The sequence below is a fragment of the Bufo gargarizans genome, chromosome 5 (genome assembly GCF_014858855.1).
Source record: "Bufo gargarizans isolate SCDJY-AF-19 chromosome 5, ASM1485885v1, whole genome shotgun sequence".
In the NCBI taxonomy this organism is placed as follows: domain Eukaryota; kingdom Metazoa; phylum Chordata; class Amphibia; order Anura; family Bufonidae; genus Bufo; species Bufo gargarizans.
The window spans coordinates 206,010,810-206,031,364 of record NC_058084.1 but is presented as its reverse complement, the minus strand read 5'-3'; the positions used below and the strand labels follow the sequence as shown (position 1 = coordinate 206,031,364).

General features: G+C 43.2%; 1 protein-coding gene across 2 annotated transcripts in view; it reads right to left on the bottom strand.

Annotated features, from left to right (window-relative positions):
• The window catches only part of BMPER (BMP binding endothelial regulator), a 263,513-nt gene that overhangs the window by 10,344 nt on the left and 232,614 nt on the right, over positions 1–20,555 (bottom strand). For both annotated transcript variants that reach the window (XM_044293999.1, XM_044293998.1), the window contains exon 14: positions 4,126–4,256. In XM_044293999.1, coding sequence (XP_044149934.1) covers positions 4,126–4,256 — 131 coding nt within the window. The remainder of the gene's footprint in view (positions 1–4,125; positions 4,257–20,555) is intronic.

The following is a 20,555-nucleotide window of genomic DNA, read 5'->3' as shown; positions in this document are numbered from 1 at the left end:
TACTAAGACATGTCTGGAGAAGTGACAGGTCCTCTTTAAGACAATTACGTAACAAATACAAGACCGTTTTTCAAACGCTTCATATAGAGAGACTCCTATATGTCAGATTAGCAGTGCGTGGGCAGCGCTATAAACTATCACTGAAGAGGAGATGAGAGTGGTATTTATTATCTATATTTTTCATACTGCCAAATGTAATCTCTCATGCTGGTATCACATCGCATTTGGACTGTAATAATAACTCAGATCTTGGCAAACTGCAGAAATCCAATTAATGCCTTTACAATGTTTAACAATAGTCCAATTATTTTATGCACAGTGATTAGATTTTTTGAGCAAAACAAGATACGTTCCCGCACTGACATTTTTACAAAATGGCTAATAAAGATATCTCAAAATAACCATGAGAGACTTTGGGGGAGATTTATCAAAGGGGTTGTCCCAGAAAAATATTCTACAGTTTTTATACCAGCAACTAGATAACTGAATACTTTTGTAATTACATGTAATTAAAATATTATTATAGCTACTGAGTTATTCAATGAAATCTATTTGCATAGCGCCTCCTGCTGTTTGCTCTCTGTCCTGCTCATGGAGGCGAAAACACATGCTCAGTTCTATCCTTCAGCTGCAGCAAAAGGGACACACCCATGAGAATGGACACTCCCCCTAACACGACAGCTTGAAATAAAGCTAGCAGAACAATTGGAGCAATGAATGAAGAGATCTCTGGATCCATGCGAGGTACAGGGTTGCTTCTAGCTTTGTTAGAAAAAGGAAACACATACTAGTTCAAGGATCAGCAACTACAACTGTGAAACTACAACTCCCAGCACGCACACTTACTCAGCTATTCTTGTAACTCCTCTAAACGTGACAGGAGGATTCTGGGAGTTGTAGTTTCAGAACAGCTGGAGTGCTGATCTCTGTACTAGATTATGTATGATTTTCATTTTTTGGTTCATACAGTAAATCATGGGGAAATCCCTTTAAAACTGGTGAAAAGGTAAAGCGGCTTAGGTGTCCATTTTAACCACTCAGATTGCACCTTTCATATTCCAAAGGAGTTCTGAAAAATGAAAGGTGGAATGTGGTAGGCTGCTATGGGCAACTAAGCCGGTTTACCTTTCCACTAGTTTTGATAAATCCCCCCTATGGATTTTTAGTGCGTATAAACATGCACAATTTTTGGACCCCCGCAGAACCAGACAATATCGGATTTTCTGACTTTCAGTCTGACAATTAAGGTAATCGGCACTCTCTCGGGTACCAGCTTCAGGCTTCACAGTTGATGTGTCTGTCAGCTGACGCCTGTGCGAGAGGTGTCAGATTTGGTGCCTAGAACCTGTCTTTCTGAGAGAATGAGCACAGAAAATGGTGACGTTTCAAAAGCTCCACTTCCCAGTTCTCGGTCGTGCCCTCATGTCTGCCTGGCAGGATTACTGCATTGAGCTTCCTCTGCTACAGTCTGCAGGGATAGAGCAACCACTAATGAATCTTCGAAACACCCCTAATATATTAACCCTTACACCGCTGTAGACTACCTTGAAATGAATCTTAAGAAGTAAACTACCCGACCACCACAGGCATAAATATTAGCCTCTAAATCAGAAAAACCTAACTTGTTACTTTAGGTGGAAATTATCTTTATGCGTCATTATTGCTTTCAGATTAACCCTTTACATCCCACATTACCATCCAGAGTAGATAAAAACTATACTTGGTAACAGTACAGTAAATGCATTGCTTTACTAACTGCCGGGATATCCACTTTAACAAGCACTCTTCTCCCTCTAGTGGTGAAAAGTAGGTATAGCGACTAAAATGCACAGACTGCAAAACACCTGATATTCGAATAACAATATTAGTACCCTCAAATAGAAGCTATTATATTATTTCCTACTATCCTCCAAAAAGTATATCTGGGGTGGACAGATTAGAACCATTCCATATAATTATTTTATGTTAAACATACTAACGTTGCTGTTGCCACATTGTTAAGGCTCATGTACATGACCATTTTTTTCTTCATTTCAATTGGGCCATGTGAACATCATTTTTTTTTTTTTACAGATGCATGGGCCTGATCTAAGAATCAGTGCTGGTCCTATTCTTGTCCGTTTTGAGGATGAGCATAGCGCTTTCCATTGATGGGGGTTAGAAAAAAACAAATGCACATGGAAGCTATCCAATTTTCAAGGATATGTTTTTGATGGACAGAAAATCAGATAAGGCTATGTGTCTGAGCCCTTAACGTAGTAATAAAGAGGACATGCCACTAGAATTTTTAGTGTAAAGCACATAACTTCTAAATAATTATAAACTGTAAGTATAAATAACAGTTAAAACTTCTCCTCTTTTTTTTTTTATCCACTCCTGATTTTGGTTTCCGGATCAGGAAACCTGACCATGGGCCCGTACCCTTAGGCCCCATGCACACGGCCGTTGTTCACGGCCGTGTGCGGGCCGTGGAACCGCGGCCTGGATCCCTTCCTGTGAGCTGGAGCGCACAGCGTCACTGGTTGCTATGACGCCGTGCGCCCCCTGCTGCCGGCACAGTACAGTAATACACTGGTATAGATCATACCAGTGTAGTACTATATTGCGGCGGCAGCAGGGAGCGCACGGCGTCATAGCAACCAGTGACGCCGTGCGCTCCAGCTCACAGGAAGGGATCCAGGCCGCGGTTCCACGGCCCGCACACGGCCGTGAACAACGGCCGTGTGCATGGGGCCTTAGGCTACTTTCACACTGGCGGCATAGGATTCCGGCAGGCAGTTCCGTCACCAGAACTGTCTGCCGGATCCGTCAAAATGTATGAAAACTGATAGCATTTGTCAGACAGATCAGGATCCTGATCCGTCTGACAAATGCATAGAAATGCCGGTTCTATCTCTCCGGTGTCATCCGGAAAAACGGATCCGGCATACATTTTTTTCACTTTTTTTGCGGTCTGACAAGAATAGGACATGTTCTATTTTTTTGCGGGGCCACGGAACGGAGCAACAGATGCGGACAGCACACGGAGTACTGTCCGCATCTTTTGCAGCTCCATTGAAGTGAATGGGTTCATATCGGAGCCGCAAAAACGGCAGCTCGGATGCAGACCCAAACAACGGCCGTGTGCATGAGGCCTTATGGTATATTTTTACAAAGATCCTCTTACAAAGCTTTCGAAAAATAAAAATATACGGAAACAGCATATTTCCACTGTATATAAAACAATCTGCAGGTAAAATTTTAAGTGTACCTCTTTTGAAAATTAAAGTCTAAAGGGGTATTCATATCTGGGATATTGATGGCATATAGCTAGGACATGCCATCGTCAGATAGGTGTAGGTCCAATGTCTGAGACCCGCTCCTATCTTCAGAATGAGACCCTGAAGCGAACAGAGAGCAGCTGTGCGTGTACTGCCACCCTTCGTTCAAAAATTTCCAGCAGCCCCACAGCGGAGACGGAGAGACGGCTGTGGTTGTGTGCTTCGCTCTTGAATCACCGCTAGGAGTGACTTCGCTCTTGAGTCACCGCTGAAAGTAGCTGAGCTTTCTTGCTTGGCTGTTTTTGAAACTCTCATTGCGAAAAGTGGGGAGCACACCTCACATGAGTAATAAGCTCTCCGAAGTGAAGGAGGTCCCAGAGGTGGGACCCGCACCTATCTGACATTAATTGTATATCCTAACGATGTGCCATGAATGTTGCAGATGGCCAACCCCTATAAAAGAAATTTTAGAATGATAGATTCTGGGCTTTTTCTCTTTTTATTTTTATAAAAATCAGGTCTTCTGTGCACAGAGGGCGGGGGCGCTCCATCAGTCACACCGTTTTGTGCCCAGTTCCATCATTCAACTGCTGCCACAAGCCGCAGCAGATAGGACACGCCCCTGATAAAGGACACATTCCCTATGCTAACAGTTTGAAATAAATCTAGCAGAACAATTGGTGCAATGAATGGGGAGATCTCTGGATCCATGTGAGGTACAGGGCTGGTTCTAGCTTTGTTAGAAAGAGGTTGGCATGTACTATATGATGTCTGATTTGCATTTTTACATTGGTCATGGGAATAACCCCTTTAAGATAAACATGGTGAAAATGAAGACAATAGAACTAATAATTATTCCCAGTACCTGCACAGTTATTTTCAGGCTTCCAGGGGACATTCACACCTTCCCTCTGACATGCTCTGGCATAGGCTATTAATGATTCACAGTAGCAGTTTTTATGCATCGGACACTCACACATGTCAGTGACACACGATCTAAAGGAGAGAAAAATAAAGAGGATGGTGATTGTTATGCATCAGGTTTATAACAGTGGAGAGAGCTACATGAGCAATATAGAGCGTCATCCACATTCACAGTGTATATAGATGTATCAATGGCGTGTACAATGAGTTATTAAATATATCTCATCAGCCGGGGAAATACGCCACACTCTGTATCCATTTACAATACTGTTAAGCCTACCAATAGAGAACAACGTGGAAAAACGTATGCTGGAGCTTGATATATGTAACAAGTTAAAAGGGTTGTTCACTTTGAACAATCACTTTTTGATGGAAATTTTAGCCCCTCATTTGATCAGCCATATTCTGCAGTTTAATATCAAAGGAATAGATGGGCACATAGGTAGTATAATCACACTATTTATTCATAAATAAAATCTAATCGATAACATATAATAAATTCCAGATGCATATAAGTAAATAGTCTGCAGTGGAACCTGGCAGGAATCTCTCTGCAGCACCACCAGCAGGAAAACGAAGAATTAAATCATGGCAATTGAAATGAATGGGCTGTCCTTATAATACATGGACAGGTTGAGACACTCTTTGAAGCTCTATGGTCCAGCAAATAGCCGCAGACCAACCGTGTGATGTGGGTGATTTTCACAATAAGTCTCAGTAGATTCAAAAGGTAGTCGCGCTGCCAGGCACACTTCAAAGCGTCAGAGTGCAAAGTGAAGGAAAAGCAACAGCTCTTTTTGTGTAGCTAGAACACAGGCTTCCACCAAAAGGAAATCTCTATCGTACCAGTTCCTCCTGTGGATTACAAAGTTGCACCGCACATAGTGAAGTTCAACCAATCTTTATCTCTCAAATACTTTTTAATATACTCACAAGAGTCGTTAAAATTCAGGCATTTAAACAATAAAATCTGGAGCACCGCCCTACAGATTTTATTGTTTAAATGCCTGAATTTTAACGACTCTTGTGAGTATATTAAAAAGTATTTGGGAGATAAAGATTGGTTGAACTTCACTATGTGCGGCGACACACTGGAATGAGATGACACGCCCTCAAGACTTGCTCAATAAAAGCTGCCAGTTAGTCCAGGAATCTCCAATAAACGTAAACGAGTCCCGCAAAAATGGGGAGGGGATTTCGGCAACCCCCCTCCCACACACACACATACTTTACCGGACCTGTAAAGGGAAGATTACTTACCTGCTTCTGGGCGCTGGCTCCCACTCCTCCTACAGGCCTGTGATGCTCCACTGGGCTCCCTTACGCTAAACATCTGATCTGACATTGCCACAGCCAATCACTGGCCGCGGAGGTGACAGGATCTCCTTACATCATGACAGATTGTCACATAACGCAAGGGGATCTGGTCTGTGCCACGGCCAGTGATTGGCTGCAGCGATTTCAAACCACATGTTTACATCGAGGGGGCCCAGCGGAGCACCACAGGCCTGGGTTTTTTAAGGATTTTTATTGTGTAAAAGTAGTCAAACATACAAAAAACTACCGTATATCTATTTGGTATTCCGTACTGACAAAGGGAGTAACATTATGTTATTTATGCAGAATAATAATTGCCGCAAAATGTATAAACTCAGTGGCAGTATTGCTGGTTTTCCCATTGCACCCTCTCCCCAGAAACAGTTAATCAGTATGTTATGTTTACCCTAAATTGGTGCCATAAAAACTACAACTTGTCCCGCATAAAAAAACAAACCCTCATACAGCTATATCAACTGTAAAACATAAAAAGTTACAGCTCTTGGAATGCTACAATGAAAAAATTAAGAAAAAAATAGCTTGCTCCATAAGGCCCAAAACCGGCAGGTTCCTAATGGGTTAAAATAATTTTCCACCTATAATTTTTACTATTATATATATAACAACTTCCATTTAATAGCAAATTGTTAACCAATACAGGCCAATTAGCTTTTGCTACAGGCATGTCACGTCACTAACATATTGCTGAAGCCTCTGCTAACGCCCCTCACACCCCCGTTTAAGTATTACACTAAATCTGAAAAACATTTTGATTCCATTTATAATTAATACAATTTTTTTTTTTTTTAAACTTCAGTTTCCAAGGGCGAAAAGCACTGGATGAGCTGCATGCAAGCGTCATACATAAGATCAGTGTATACAGTTTATCCATAGCAGCAGCTATTACTATAGTAAAGTGCAAAAGTGGGGAATATTCAGTGTTTAGTACAAGGAATATAAAATGTCAATGTGTTTCCCCCCCAAAAATGAAATATTACAATTCTTATTCTAATTATCCTTGATTTGTGTGACAACTAATAGCAGCATCATAATCAAACAGAGGTTGTCACATAGATTTCTGTACCTCCTAAAAGTCAAATCTGTCATATCGCGCAGCAATGCAAAGCTTGCTATGTACAGGATATTATTAGCCATATTTGCCTTTCAGCAGCCAGGAAAAGTTGTGTGACATGAATGACTGTCTCCGTAAAAATAAAAATAAATAGACAAATCTGAAGATTAGCCTATACAGGGCTCTATTTAGGGATAAAGGAGTAGATTCGCATAAAACTTTATTCTAATACAGTATTAGAATGTATTGGCTCCGATGAGCCAAAGTTATTGCTTTGCGCAATAACTTCCTGAATTAATTTGTACTGTAAAAATCCATTTCCCGAACTCGGGTTCGGCTCCAATGTACCACTTAGAACCGAACCCGAGTTCGGGAAATGTTTTTTTACAGTACAAATTCATTTATGAGGTTGTTATGCGAAGTCTCGCGATGAAGCAATAACTTCGGCTCATCTGAGCCAATACATTCTAATACTGTACAAGCTCCTGCTCCCTACAGTATAAAAACCAAGTTTTATACGACTCGATTTTGGATGTTTTATTCGAAGTTGATTTGCTCATCCCTAGCTGGAATGTAAAGCTCCCATGCTTTTCAGATGCTAGGGCTCACTTGTGTCTACAACCTCCACAAGTAAAGAAAAAACTATTTAGAACATCCACAACCCCAAAATTTTAATGAACATTGTCGTAGAACCAATATCTACCAGATCAGAATATGAGACGAGACAGTATTTGTCTCAGACCCTGCTTCCCTCTGTTGGCTAATACTGGTATTTAACAATCATAATACATTTAAACATAACCTGGAGCCATGAAAAGCAGTGCAGTCTGCAGAAAGCATGCTATAGAGCAGGAGGAGCTGAGCAGATTTATAGTTTATGGAAAAATATTCAGTAAGGCTACATTCACACTCGCGATTTGGGCGGATCTGTCATAGATCTGCAAAAACTGATCAGTTACAATAATACAACCGCATGCATCCGTCATGAACGGACCCGTTTTATTATCTGTAACATAGCCAAGACGGATCCCTCATGAACTCCATTGAAAGTCAATGGGAGACGGACACGTTTTCTATTGCGCAAGATTGTGTCAGAGAAAACGGATCCGTCCCCATTGACTTACATTGTGTGCCAGGACGGATCCGCTTGACTCCGCTTCGTCAGGCGGACAGCAAAACACTGCAGTGGAATGGAGACTGATCGGAGGCAAACTGATGTATGCTGAGCGGATCCTTTTCCATTCAGAATACATTAGGGCAAAACTGATCCATTTTGGACCGCTTGTGAGAGCCCATGATGGATCTCACAAGCTGAAAGCCAAAATGCGAGCGTGAAAGTAGCCTAAAATGTCTACATGTGAATCTCTTTCTGAGCTCAATAGCCGAGTGGGTATTCTTAACGGTGACTGACAGCTTTCTGTATACACAGGGTGGCTATTAGTGTTGAGTGAATCAAAGTTAACGAAGTGGACTTCAATACGAATTCAGGAAAAATTTGATTAGTCATGAAGCCAAAGTTCCTCGCACTTCATGGTAACAAATACATTTTTCCCAAAAAAATAAAATAAAAAATACATACTCACCTCATCCATTTGCTCGCTGACGTGGCCATCTTGATTGAAGAAAAAGCGCTCAATGACTTGTGTTGTCACTACGTCATAACGCTGGCCAGGCGCGGTGACGTCATCACTGATAACGTCACTGCGCCCGGCCACCATGATGACATGTTGATGTAAACACATTAGCATGTGTGACATTTGGCGCGTTTTCTTCAATGACGATGGTTGTGACGGCCTGTTCGCAAGCAAATGGATGAGGCGAATATGTATTTTTTTGTTTTTAAACCCTCAAAAGCCTCAATGTGATTGTCAGATGCAGCGATCAGTGTTGAACATGGCATCTGAGGGGTTTCAATGACGAGGGGCAGAGCGATCACTGTTCCCCTTCATTGCACCTGCTACATACAATGTAATGTGATTTGTGACAAAGGAATTTGTAACAAATAAAATGTCTTTGTGAAATTCGGCGAAGCAGTCGAATTTGGTTTTTGATAACCTTGCTCATCTCTCCCGACTCCCTTCCAGTTCTCTCATACATGTATGTGTATTTAACGGGGAATGAGACATTGCCAGACACTTCTGGTCATGGCTTATCTCCTGGGAGAACAAAAGGTTTGGCCTAAAAAAATATTTTCTTCTAATCCTTCTCTTCCCCGACAGCATCTGTCGGTGGAGAGTTGGGAGCTCCCCACAAACACAGTAGACTGTCAGATAAACCTGCTGTTCTCAGAAGGTTCAGCTGACAATACACTAATGTGTATGGATGCCTTTTCCACAAGTTAGGCTGCCAATCACTGATGGTCTACATCAGGGCTGGCCAACCCGCGGCTCTCCAGCTGTTGTAAAACTATAATTCCCACCATGCCCTGCTGTAAGCTGATAGCTGTAAGCAGTCTAGGCATGCTGGGAGTTGTAGTTTTGCAACAGCAGGAGAGCTGCAGGTTGTTCATTACTGGTCTACATGGATAAGTCAGCTCAGAAAAAAACGAGATAGACTTGTTATAACCAGAATTGCCCTTTAAATTTTTGTCCCACAGGACAGGGCATAAGTATTACATGGATGGAGGTCTGATACCTAGGCCCGCCACTGATTATGGACCCTCCAAATGAATGCAGTGGCAGGTCGAGCATGAGTACTGCTACTCAATTTAACTTTATGGGACTGCCGGAGATAGCCAAGTACAGTGCTGGAATATTTCCTGCAGCCACCTAGAGATGCATGGAGTAGCAGTGCACATACGCAACCTGACGCTGCTTTGAAAAATGAGAGCTGTACTGTGATTCATTGCTATGGGCAACAGGTAATTATTTTTATTTTTTTTACACAGTTTGCCTAAATTTGCCCCAAAGCATTTTTAAAGCAAACTATGATATTTGACATTTCTTAGCTTTGTTGTCCTTGGAATGATTTACTAGATCTCTATTTAACGATTTATCATCTATCTATTTACTATGTTTACTATCTATCTATTGTATACAGTATAATTTCTATATTACATTAGTAAATAACCCCAATATGTATTTATGAGATTCATGAGATATTCATGAGATTCATGAAAATACAATATGATTTATGGCTGAAATGTCTGTCATCGTTGGCTGCAGGAGGTTCCATTATTAAGGTTTTAATTTCCTCCTTAGAACATAAAGCAAAATAATTTCAGCTTCATGAAAACATTCATGAAAATACTGACGTAACGCTGCTCTGTGAATACATTACAATAGAAATGAGCTACGGACATCTCAATGGAAGGACGGAGCAGCCGAGGTCCATTTGAAATTTGTACAAGCCCACCCACGTAGTGCTCCATCTCATTCTGACTCTACAGCTGCCAACATTTCTCTGTTCCACACTCCCAGAGAGCATATGAAATTCTTACATTTCATCATATTGGCCCTCAAGTGACTATATAGTTAATAAAGGTTTTTTTTTTCCTTTCTCTGTGGGGCTCCCTTTACTGGTGACACAAGTGTATTATAATAATCTCTTGGGCTTCATTCCTGAGCCCTCAGTTCATTTTCCATTTATTTTTATTTTTATTTTTATTTTTTTGGTCAACAGAAGTGCTCCTGACTCCTAATGTGAAGTAACTGTATGTGGTTTGTTACTTGTGACTTGGCAAGACTCTTCAACCCAAGTGAATGGGGCTAATGTGCCATACCTGACACACCCCAAGAGTGGCACTGTTTTTGATATAGAAAACCCCACTTTAGTCTCAGACAGACCCTTTCATTACCAGTCAATTACCTTTAAGAAAATAGTTTTATTCTTATTTGCATTAAATTTTTAATTCTTCATAGTGTTTCACTAAATTACAACATGCAATGTTTATCAGCTGCTTCTAAGGATAGCTGAATATTGTCATATACTAAAAAGAGGCATGGACTAAAGAGACAGGGATATAATATACTAAAAGAGACATAGACAGGGATATAATATTACCACTTTACAAAGCTTTGGTTCAGTTCTGGGCAGAAGTTCATAGAAAGGATGCCCTGCAGCTAGAAAAAGTAAAAAGAAGGGCCACTAAACTGATAAGGGGTTGGAGGATCCTTGTTATGACAGAGTTAAAGAATTCCTTTAGTCTTAGGAAGGGGCTTCTAATGGGGGACATGATTAACCCATATAAATATATGGCCTTCAGAGAAATGATGGTATAAAGCTGGTTCATGTAAAACTCCCTTAAAAGACAAGGGGCACTGCCTGGGCCTAGAGAACAGAAAGTTCAGTCTCCAGAGGTGACAAGGCTTCTTCAACATAAGAATAGTCTACCTCAGGAACAGTTAATGGTTTAAAAAAGGTTTAGAGCTAAATAACATTAACACTTACAGTAGGTAGAGGTGTAGAATTCTGGTTCCCACTCCCATTCTCTAAATTCACACGCCCACCCATTTATTGGTTGAGCTTAATGGATATATCGTTTTTCACCCCTTGTATGTAACTAGGTATGCTATTAATTCAGTATATAAAATCCTTGATAATATTCACATGCTCTGGTCACTCCTCTATGATCCATAGTAAAGGGCAGGCGTTAGGGGGGAGCAAACAGGGCAATTTCCCAGGGCAAAGGGGCCCCCTGCTGTTTGAAACTTAAATGGGCTGATGATTGGAGTATTTTTTTCCTCCACATGCTCCCTGTGACTGGCACTCTAACATGCTGCAGCAGTCTGCTGTCCACCTCGCACAGTCTCCCCGTCTCACCAGACCTCGGTCACTGCACAGCATTAGAATCCTGCTGTCACACACATCGGCTGTTCTGTGTGGGAGGAGCTAATATAGCCCCGCCCCAAAATCCATTGCCTGCACTTGCTTCAGGCTGCAAGGCCCAAATATCATACTGGGATGACTGGGCCTTCTGCTGGCTCTGACCTCAGCTGCTGGACTGCAGGAGATCCTAGGACCCTGCCTTATGAAAGCACCTGGTAAGTCCATCCAAGCATGCAATAGTGTCTGTGAGGGGGTGCAGGCCTGCTGGTGATTTGTGAGTTCCTTCTGTGAGCGCCCTGTGCCCCCTCTGTGAGCGCCTTGTGTCCCCTCTGTGAGCGCCTTGTGCCCCCTCTGTGAGCTCCCTGTGCCCCTGCTGGGAGCACCCTGTGCCCCCTGTGTGAACCCCTGTGCACGCTCCTCGTGACCACTGTATGCACTCCCTGCATGCGCTCCGTGCGCCCCTTGTGTTCGCTTCTTGCGACCCCTGTGTGCACTCCCTGCATGCCCTTCGTGCGCCCCCTGCATGCCCTCCGTTCGCCCCCTGTGTGCCCTCCGTGCGCCCCCTGCATGCCCTCCGTTCGCCCCCTGTGTGCCCTCTGTGCGCCCCCTGTATGCCGTCCGTGCACCCCCTGTGTGCACTCCGTGCGCCCCATTATGTGCGCTCCCTGTGGCGTCTGTGCTCCCAGTGGGAGTTGTGTGTGCTCCCTGTGCCTCCTGTGTCCCCCATGTGTGCTCCCTGTGTCCCCTCTGATGCAAGTGTTTGCCCCCTCTGTGAGCTGTGTGTGAGCTCCTTCTGTCCGGTGTGCTCCCTGTGACTCCAGAGCTAGGTCTGCAGCACTTTTAGGACACGACCAAACAGTGAACAATGTGCTTGTGACGTGGCTTGTGGTGCTTATGACGTGGCCGTACTGCGTTCAATTACCGCATGGCTGTCTGGGCCATAGAGGACTCTAGTTAAACTATTGAAGATGGCATTGTTTAGGTGGTCTACATTGTTAATTGGGGGGGGGGGGGGGGGCAGAGGCATTGGAGTATAGATCTGAGGTCCAAATTAGCAGTGTTTTTTTTTTTTTTCCAGTAATTGGGGGGAGCAGACCAGGGCTTCTAATAAAGTAATCTGTAAAGCTATGTCACACATTATAACAGTGTCATCCACAGATCTCCCATAAGTGTCATCCACAGATCCCCCATAAGTGTCATCCACAGATCCCCAATAAGTGTCATCCATAGATCCCCCATAAGAGTGTGTCCTCCACAGATCCCCCATAACAGTGCATCATTCACAGATCCCCCATAACAATGTGTCCTCCACAGATCCACATAACAGTATCATCCACAGATTCTCCATAACAGTGTGTCATCCACAGATCCTCTATAACAGTGTATCATCCACAGATCCCCCATAACAGTGTGCCATCCACACATCCCCCATAACAGTGTGTCATCCACAGATCCCCCATAACAGTGTGTCATCCACAGATCCCCCATAACAGTGTGTCATCCACAGATCCCCCATAACAGTGTGTCATCCACAGATCCCCCATAAGAGTATGTCATCCACAGATCCTCCATAACAGTGTCATCCACAGATCCCCCATAACAGTTTGCATTTGCAGCATTATCTCCATTCACTACTATGGAATTGCCAGTGATCAGCTATTTTCAAAACACTATTAGCATAATTGAGGATGACCATGCATGCACATTGTGCTCTCCCTTCACTTCAGGGGCCCAGATGAGACAACGTCTTTTTTTCTGCTTATAAACTGCACCATGGAAAAAATGAAGTGCCCTGGCCATTCTTCATGCGGGTTCCATGTCCAGAATTCCCTTTGAAAATGGGCATTAATGAAAATCCACAGCAAAACTGCATCAAAAACTGTTATCAGAGAAAAACACATCCAAAAAAGCCTGATGCAGTTTTTTTAAAGCACAGAAAATACTCTGTGTGAACATACCCAAAGAGGTTGCAGGATCATCAGCTTACAGTGGAAAGGCTTCTGGTCAGACTTCTGGTCTAATATTTCAGGATTTGGGGCCCCACTTTCAATTTTGCCCAGGGCCACACTTTGTCTAAAACCAGCCCTGGTAAAAGGCCAATAATAAATGACAGTTCTCGCTCTGGTAGGCTTGAGCAGCCCATATTACACAGATGGTGATTCACTTGAATGGTTGGCATCCAATATTACATATTTCCTGCACCACGAAATTTATAGTCAATGGAAATTTCCCCAGACAAAATAATCACTTTTCTGTAGGACTAAAAATACAGACCCTTTGAGGGTGAACTCCTATAAAAAAAGGTGATCTATAGGACATTTGAAATGTTAAAATATAATTTTTTACCAAAAGTTTAGAATGCTATAAAATAATAAACTGCGTAATATCTTACCAATCTTTTGCTGCTCTTCCTCTGATCTTGACATCCTAGCCTCTAGGGATGACATTTTGACACAGACACATGACCCCACTGAGTAATCTCTTTAGTGGTCACATGTCTGTGTCAAAACGTCATCACTGGAGGCCTGATACCGATAAAGTGGAATCGGGAAGTGGCAGCACAAGTAAAGGGTGGTTTTTACTAAAATTGTTATTTTATAGCACCCTAAGCTTTTAGAAAAATAATTTCAAGTGGTTATGTTTAAGGTGGTAGAGGAGTAGGGTAACAGATGCACCCATTGATCTAATACACAACTATAAAGATGAACTCAACCTCATATTAAGCATCTTGCATGTTATATGTTTGAATGGATCATGCCCTGCATGTTAATACAAATGAAAAATTTATTATGGTCTTCAAATACCAAAAACTGCGTAAAAAACTCATTGTGCACATACCATTCATGGTAGAATGACAGGAAACTGGTGTGAAGACCACCAATACAGTAACACACTTCCGAATCCAATTACATGTCTATTTAAGGTTATATTCTCCAATCTGCTGCTTGGTGCCCCAAGAGAAAAATATATTACGTGAAGATGTCAAAAGTAGGAAGGCTCCACAAGCATCTGTTAAGAACACTGCAGGGAAAGTGACGCCTGACATGCACTGTAATTCATTGCCGGATATCTACTGGTCGGAAGTAGACATTTACTAAACACATTGACACTACTTTCATGGTATGAAAGGAAGAGAAGGAAGATTTCACTACAACCCACAGCGCTGAATGTTATGATGAGGTTCCTTTGTGTGTGTTCTTTGGAGTCTTGTAGTGTAATAATAAACCAAGCAATCTGGTCAATGAAAGTCTGGACCTCGCTCAGCCAACTCATACTGTGATCATCTCAGCAGTGGTTCCTCATAAAGTGTTTAACTTTCTCCATGACCAGAAGTCCCTCTCTTAGATTTTTTTAACCAGTTGTTGAATTCACATCATAACAATAGAAACTACCGTATCTATATTTAAGCTACATACTGTATATATAGTTCTGTAGGCTGAAAAAACATAAACCTAACAAGGTCTTATACATGAAATCTGCTTTCTGCAACTGTGAATGACTATTCCACATCCATACACTTTCCTTTTGATTGATATACTTTTAATTTAGTGCATCAACACATATTCCTGGATAAAATAAATAGAAGTCAGCAGCTCACCGCTGGTGCTCAGTCGGCCGGCACTCTGAACTATAGCTTGCACTCTCCTTATGGCTACTACATTCGCGTATTATGGAAGCCAGTGGTGAAACTCAGCAGGATATTCTTGTGCTGCAAGCTCCTAGGTGGATAAGTCAGATATATTTGGTGGCCAGCACTGTGGATAAGATGTATTAATATAGTTTATGGTCTATTTCTATCATATTCGCTAGAGTTGAGCGAATCAACTAATTGACTTTGATCCTGATTTCAGGAAAAATTTGATTGATGAAGTCGAATATCCTTGCACTAAGTGGTAACAAATCTATTTTTCCTAAAATGGTGGTAAAAAAAACAACATACTCACCTCATCCATCGCGGAGAGGACATAGCGACCATCTTGAATGAAGAAACCGCTCAAAATCTCGCGCACAGTGACATGTGACATCACCACGTAAGTGAGCCCGGCCAGTCTGGTTTCTTCACTGATGGCAGCAACAGCCTATTCGCGAGCAAATGGATAACGGTTGTATTTTTTTAACCCTGATTAACCCATGAAAGGCCTCAATTTTAATGTCAGATGCAGAAATTCTGCGAAGCAGCCGAATGAGCTTTGCTAATCTCTAATATTGACTACGGAGTGGTGTAATTCAGCAGAACAAGCGCTACAAGCGCCTCACCACTGGTCCGCTCCACATCAAAAAGGTCATGTATAAACATATATTACTGGGACTTAATGTTCTTCTTAAAGCAATTCTCTGACATCTTACTGTGTTAGGGTGTTTGCCCTTACATCCTACCAGTCATTAGAATAATGGGACAACTGAGATTCTCTGGGGCTGTAAAGCATAACAGCCCCACTGCAGTGAATGGAATTTCTGACAACGGTTTCTGAAATCTGTGTTCTTGTGCATGGAGGTGCACCAAAACCCCTCTGTGCTAGTAAATATTGAGGGAACAGGACACAGCCCCGTACTGATCAATTGTTTAACCCCAGTGAAGTCTACGCTCAGATTCCCTTTGTAGGACATGAGCTATTATATGACAGACTTTGACAGCTACACTTTAGGCAGAACGAGTCTATTATAATTGATGTATTCTGCAAACAGATTTAAAGGGCAATGCAAACTTTCCACAGGTCAACATACATATTGTTGGATTGGTTGGAGTCCAGTCTACAATTTACCATCAATGGTACAAAATAAATGGACCAAATTGTCGTTCTTATATAATCTACAGCATGTCTAAGATTTTTAATCTCTAACATGCCAAATCCTTTCTTTTGTGCACAATTTCATAAAGAGTATGGGAAGGAAAGTGACGACTGATTGAACAGTGTCCTTTATACTATAGTACCATGTTATCATACTGCATTGACTTGGTTTGCTCTTTAATGGGAAGCAATTTGGTGCCACTGAAAGTAGGTGGCTATTCTGGGTCTACACAGGGGAGTAACAAGGGGGCATCATACTAAAACTTGTGGGTCCACTACACCAAGACCAACTGCAGCAGCGACTACAGAGTATGACGTGCCAACCTTTATTCCTTAACCCTTTCATGACTGGGCCCAAAAAATGTCCAGACAACCTTTTGTGATTTTGTGCACGTGGTGGTTTAGTGACTGTAAGTTTTTTATTTGTTTGACTACCAAAATCATTTTTGCTATTTTTTTTACTCGACGCAGGACTTTTTAATTTGGAGGAAAACCGCTAATTATTACAACAAAGTATTTTTTTTAAATTATAGCTTTTTATTTCTTAAATATTAAAAATGACACAAAAAATAATTATTGCAATGGGTTTCCTATTTTGTGACGATCGTTTTCATATATAACATGTATAGGTTTGAGAGAACGGGGCGACTATGGTGATGGTTTCTGTTAGCGACTGCATTTTTTTATTTTAATTTGCATTTTTTTTATTTGTATTTTTTTATTATTATTATAATTATTATTATATTTTATTTTTTTGCTTATGTTTAAATTTATGTTTGGCACATAATATGTCCCCCAGGAGGTCATTAAAAGACCTCTGGAGGACACTGACTTAGACCCTGCAGCTCTGCTCCTGCCCCTGCTCCAGACACCCCTGGCAGTCACGTGACTAACAGAGGAAGCGGCTCCACTTCCTGCTCTCCCCTATCCGCTTGTGCAGCGCTCTCCTGCTGGCACATGAGAAGGCCTCTTGCACAAGAACGTTGTGCATCTGTTCCGCAATTTGCGGTCCCCAATGCACGGGCAACAGGACAGATCTATACCCATTCAACTTGAATGGGTCCGTGATCTTTCCGCACCGCAAAAAAATTTAACAAGTTATATTTTTTTGCGGTGCGGAGGCACAGACAGAAACACCATGGAACCACTCCGTAGTGCTTCAGTGGGTTTCCAAGTGAATAGGTCCGCATCCGTGATTGCGAACCAGCCGTGTGCGGGCCACAATACAGCCACGGGCACACAAAGTGTGTCTTCTCTTCAGGGTTCTTGATGTGTCTCACAGACGGGACCCGACCTGCTCCTGCTAGATTGCAGGAGCAGGAGCTTTAATCCCAGCCCTGGGATGATTAAAGCACTGCCTGCACGTGTATATACGTGCTATCTGCACGGGGTATGTGCAGATAGGATGTATATACACATTGGGCAGTCAGGAAGGGGTTAATCACAGGCTTAATGCAGGGAATGATATTACAGTACAATGATATAGGATACTGTGTTGTCACAGAACTGAGATACAGATGTAACAATCTGTAGCTTGAGACCATAAAGCAATAAATAAATAGTTTCAGAAAACTTTAACTTGACTTCATATGTAGAGTTGAGCGAACACCTGGATGTTCGGGTTCGAGAAGTTCGGCCGAACATCCCGGAAATGTTCGGGTTCGGGATCCGAACCCGATCCGAACTTCGTCCCGAACCCGAACCCCATTGAAGTCAATGGGGACCCGAACTTTTCGGCACTAAAAAGGCTGTAAAACAGCCCAGGAAAGAGCTAGAGGGCTGCAAAAGGCAGCAACATGTAGGTAAATCCCCTGCAAACAAATGTGGATAGGGAAATGAATTAAAATAAAAATTAAATAAATAAAAATTAACCAAAATCAATTGGAGAGAGGTTCCATAGCAGAGAATCTGGCTTCCCGTCACCCACCACTGGAACAGTCCATTCTCAGATATTTAGGCCCCGGCACCCAGGCAGAGGAGAGAGGTCCCGTAACAGAGAATCTGTCTTCATGTCAGCAGAGAATTAGTCTGCATGTCATAGCAGAGAATGAGGCTTCACGTCAGCCACCACTGCAACAGTCCATTGGCATATATTTAGGCCCAGCACCCAGGCAGAGGAGGGAGGTCCCGTAACAGAGAATCTGTCTTCATGTCAGCAGAGAATTAGTCTGCATGTCATAGCAGAGAATGAGGCTTCACGTCAGCCACCACTGCAACAGTCCATTGGCATATATTTAGGCCCAGCACACACACAGGCAGAGGAGAGAGGTCCCGTAACAGAGAATCTGGCTTCATGTCAGCAGAGAATCAGTCTGCATGTCATAGCAGAGAATGAGGCTTCACGTCAGCCACCACTGCAACAGTCCATTGGCATATATTTAGGCCCAGCACACACACAGGCAGAGGAGAGAGGTCCCGTAACAGAGAATCTGGCTTCATGTCAGCAGAGAATCAGTCTGCATGTCATAGCAGAGAATGAGGCTTCACGTCAGCCACCACTGCAACAGTCCATTGGCATATATTTAGGCCCAGCACCCAGGCAGAGGAGGGAGGTCCCGTAACAGAGAATCTGTCTTCATGTCAGCAGAGAATTAGTCTGCATGTCATAGCAGAGAATGAGGCTTCACGTCAGCCACCACTGCAACAGTCCATTGGCATATATTTAGGCCCAGCACACACACAGGCAGAGGAGAGAGGTCCCGTAACAGAGAATCTGGCTTCATGTCAGCAGAGAATCAGTCTGCATGTCATAGCAGAGAATGAGGCTTCACGTCACCCACCACTGCAACAGTCCATTGGCATATATTTAGGCCTAGCACACAGGCAGAGCAGAGAGGTCCCGTAACAGACAATCTGGCTTCATGTCAGCAGAGAATCAGTCTGCATGTCATAGCAGAGAATGAGGCTTCACGTCACCCACCACTGCAACAGTCCATTGGCATATATTTAGGCCTAGCACACAGGCAGAGCAGAGAGGTCCCGTAACAGACAATCTGGCTTCATGACAGCAGAGAATTAGTCTGCATGTCATAGCAGAGAATGAGGCTTCACGTCAGCCACCACTGCAACAGTCCATTGGCATATATTTAGGCCCAGCACACACACAGGCAGAGGAGAGAGGTCCCGTAACAGAGAATCTGGCTTCATGTCAGCAGAGAATCAGTCTGCATGTCATAGCAGAGAATGAGGCTTCACGTCAGCCACCACTGCAACAGTCCATTGGCATATATTTAGGCCCAGCACACACACAGGCAGAGGAGAGAGGTCCCGTAACAGAGAATCTGGCTTCATGTCAGCAGAGAATCAGTCTGCATGTCATAGCAGAGAATGAGGCTTCACGTCAGCCACCACTGCAACAGTCCATTGGCATATATTTAGGCCCAGCACCCAGGCAGAGGAGGGAGGTCCCGTAACAGAGAATCTGTCTTCATGTCAGCAGAGAATTAGTCTGCATGTCATAGCAGAGAATGAGGCTTCACGTCAGCCACCACTGCAACAGTCCATTGGCATATATTTAGGCCCAGCACACACACAGGCAGAGGAGAGAGGTCCCGTAACAGAGAATCTGGCTTCATGTCAGCAGAGAATCAGTCTGCATGTCATAGCAGAGAATGAGGCTTCACGTCACCCACCACTGCAACAGTCCATTGGCATATATTTAGGCCTAGCACACAGGCAGAGCAGAGAGGTCCCGTAACAGACAATCTGGCTTCATGTCAGCAGAGAATCAGTCTGCATGTCATAGCAGAGAATGAGGCTTCACGTCACCCACCACTGCAACAGTCCATTGGCATATATTTAGGCCTAGCACACAGGCAGAGCAGAGAGGTCCCGTAACAGACAATCTGGCTTCATGACAGCAGAGAATTAGTCTGCATGTCATAGCAGAGAATGAGGCTTCACGTCAGCCACCACTGCAACAGTCCATTGGCATATATTTAGGCCCAGCACCCAGGCAGAGGAGAGAGGTCCCGTAACAGACAATCTGGCTTCATGTCAGCAGAGAATTAGTCTGCATGTCATAGCAGAGAATCAGGCTTCACGTCAGCCACCACTGCAACAGTCCATTGTCATAAATTTAGGCCCAGCACCCAGGCAGAGGAGAGAGGTCCCGTAACAGACAATCTGGCTTCATGTCAGCAGAGAATTAGTCTGCATGTCATAGCAGAGAATGAGGCTTCACGTCAGCCACCACTGCAACAGTCCATTGGCATATATTTAGGCCTAGCACACAGGCAGAGCAGAGAGGTCCCGTAACAGACAATCTGGCTTCATGACAGCAGAGAATCAGTCTGCATGTCATAGCAGAGAATCAGGCTTCACGTCAGCCACCACTGCAACAGTCCATTGTCATAAATTTAGGCCCAGCACCCAGGCAGAGGAGAGAGGTCCCGTAACAGAGAATCTGGCTTCATGTCAGCAGAG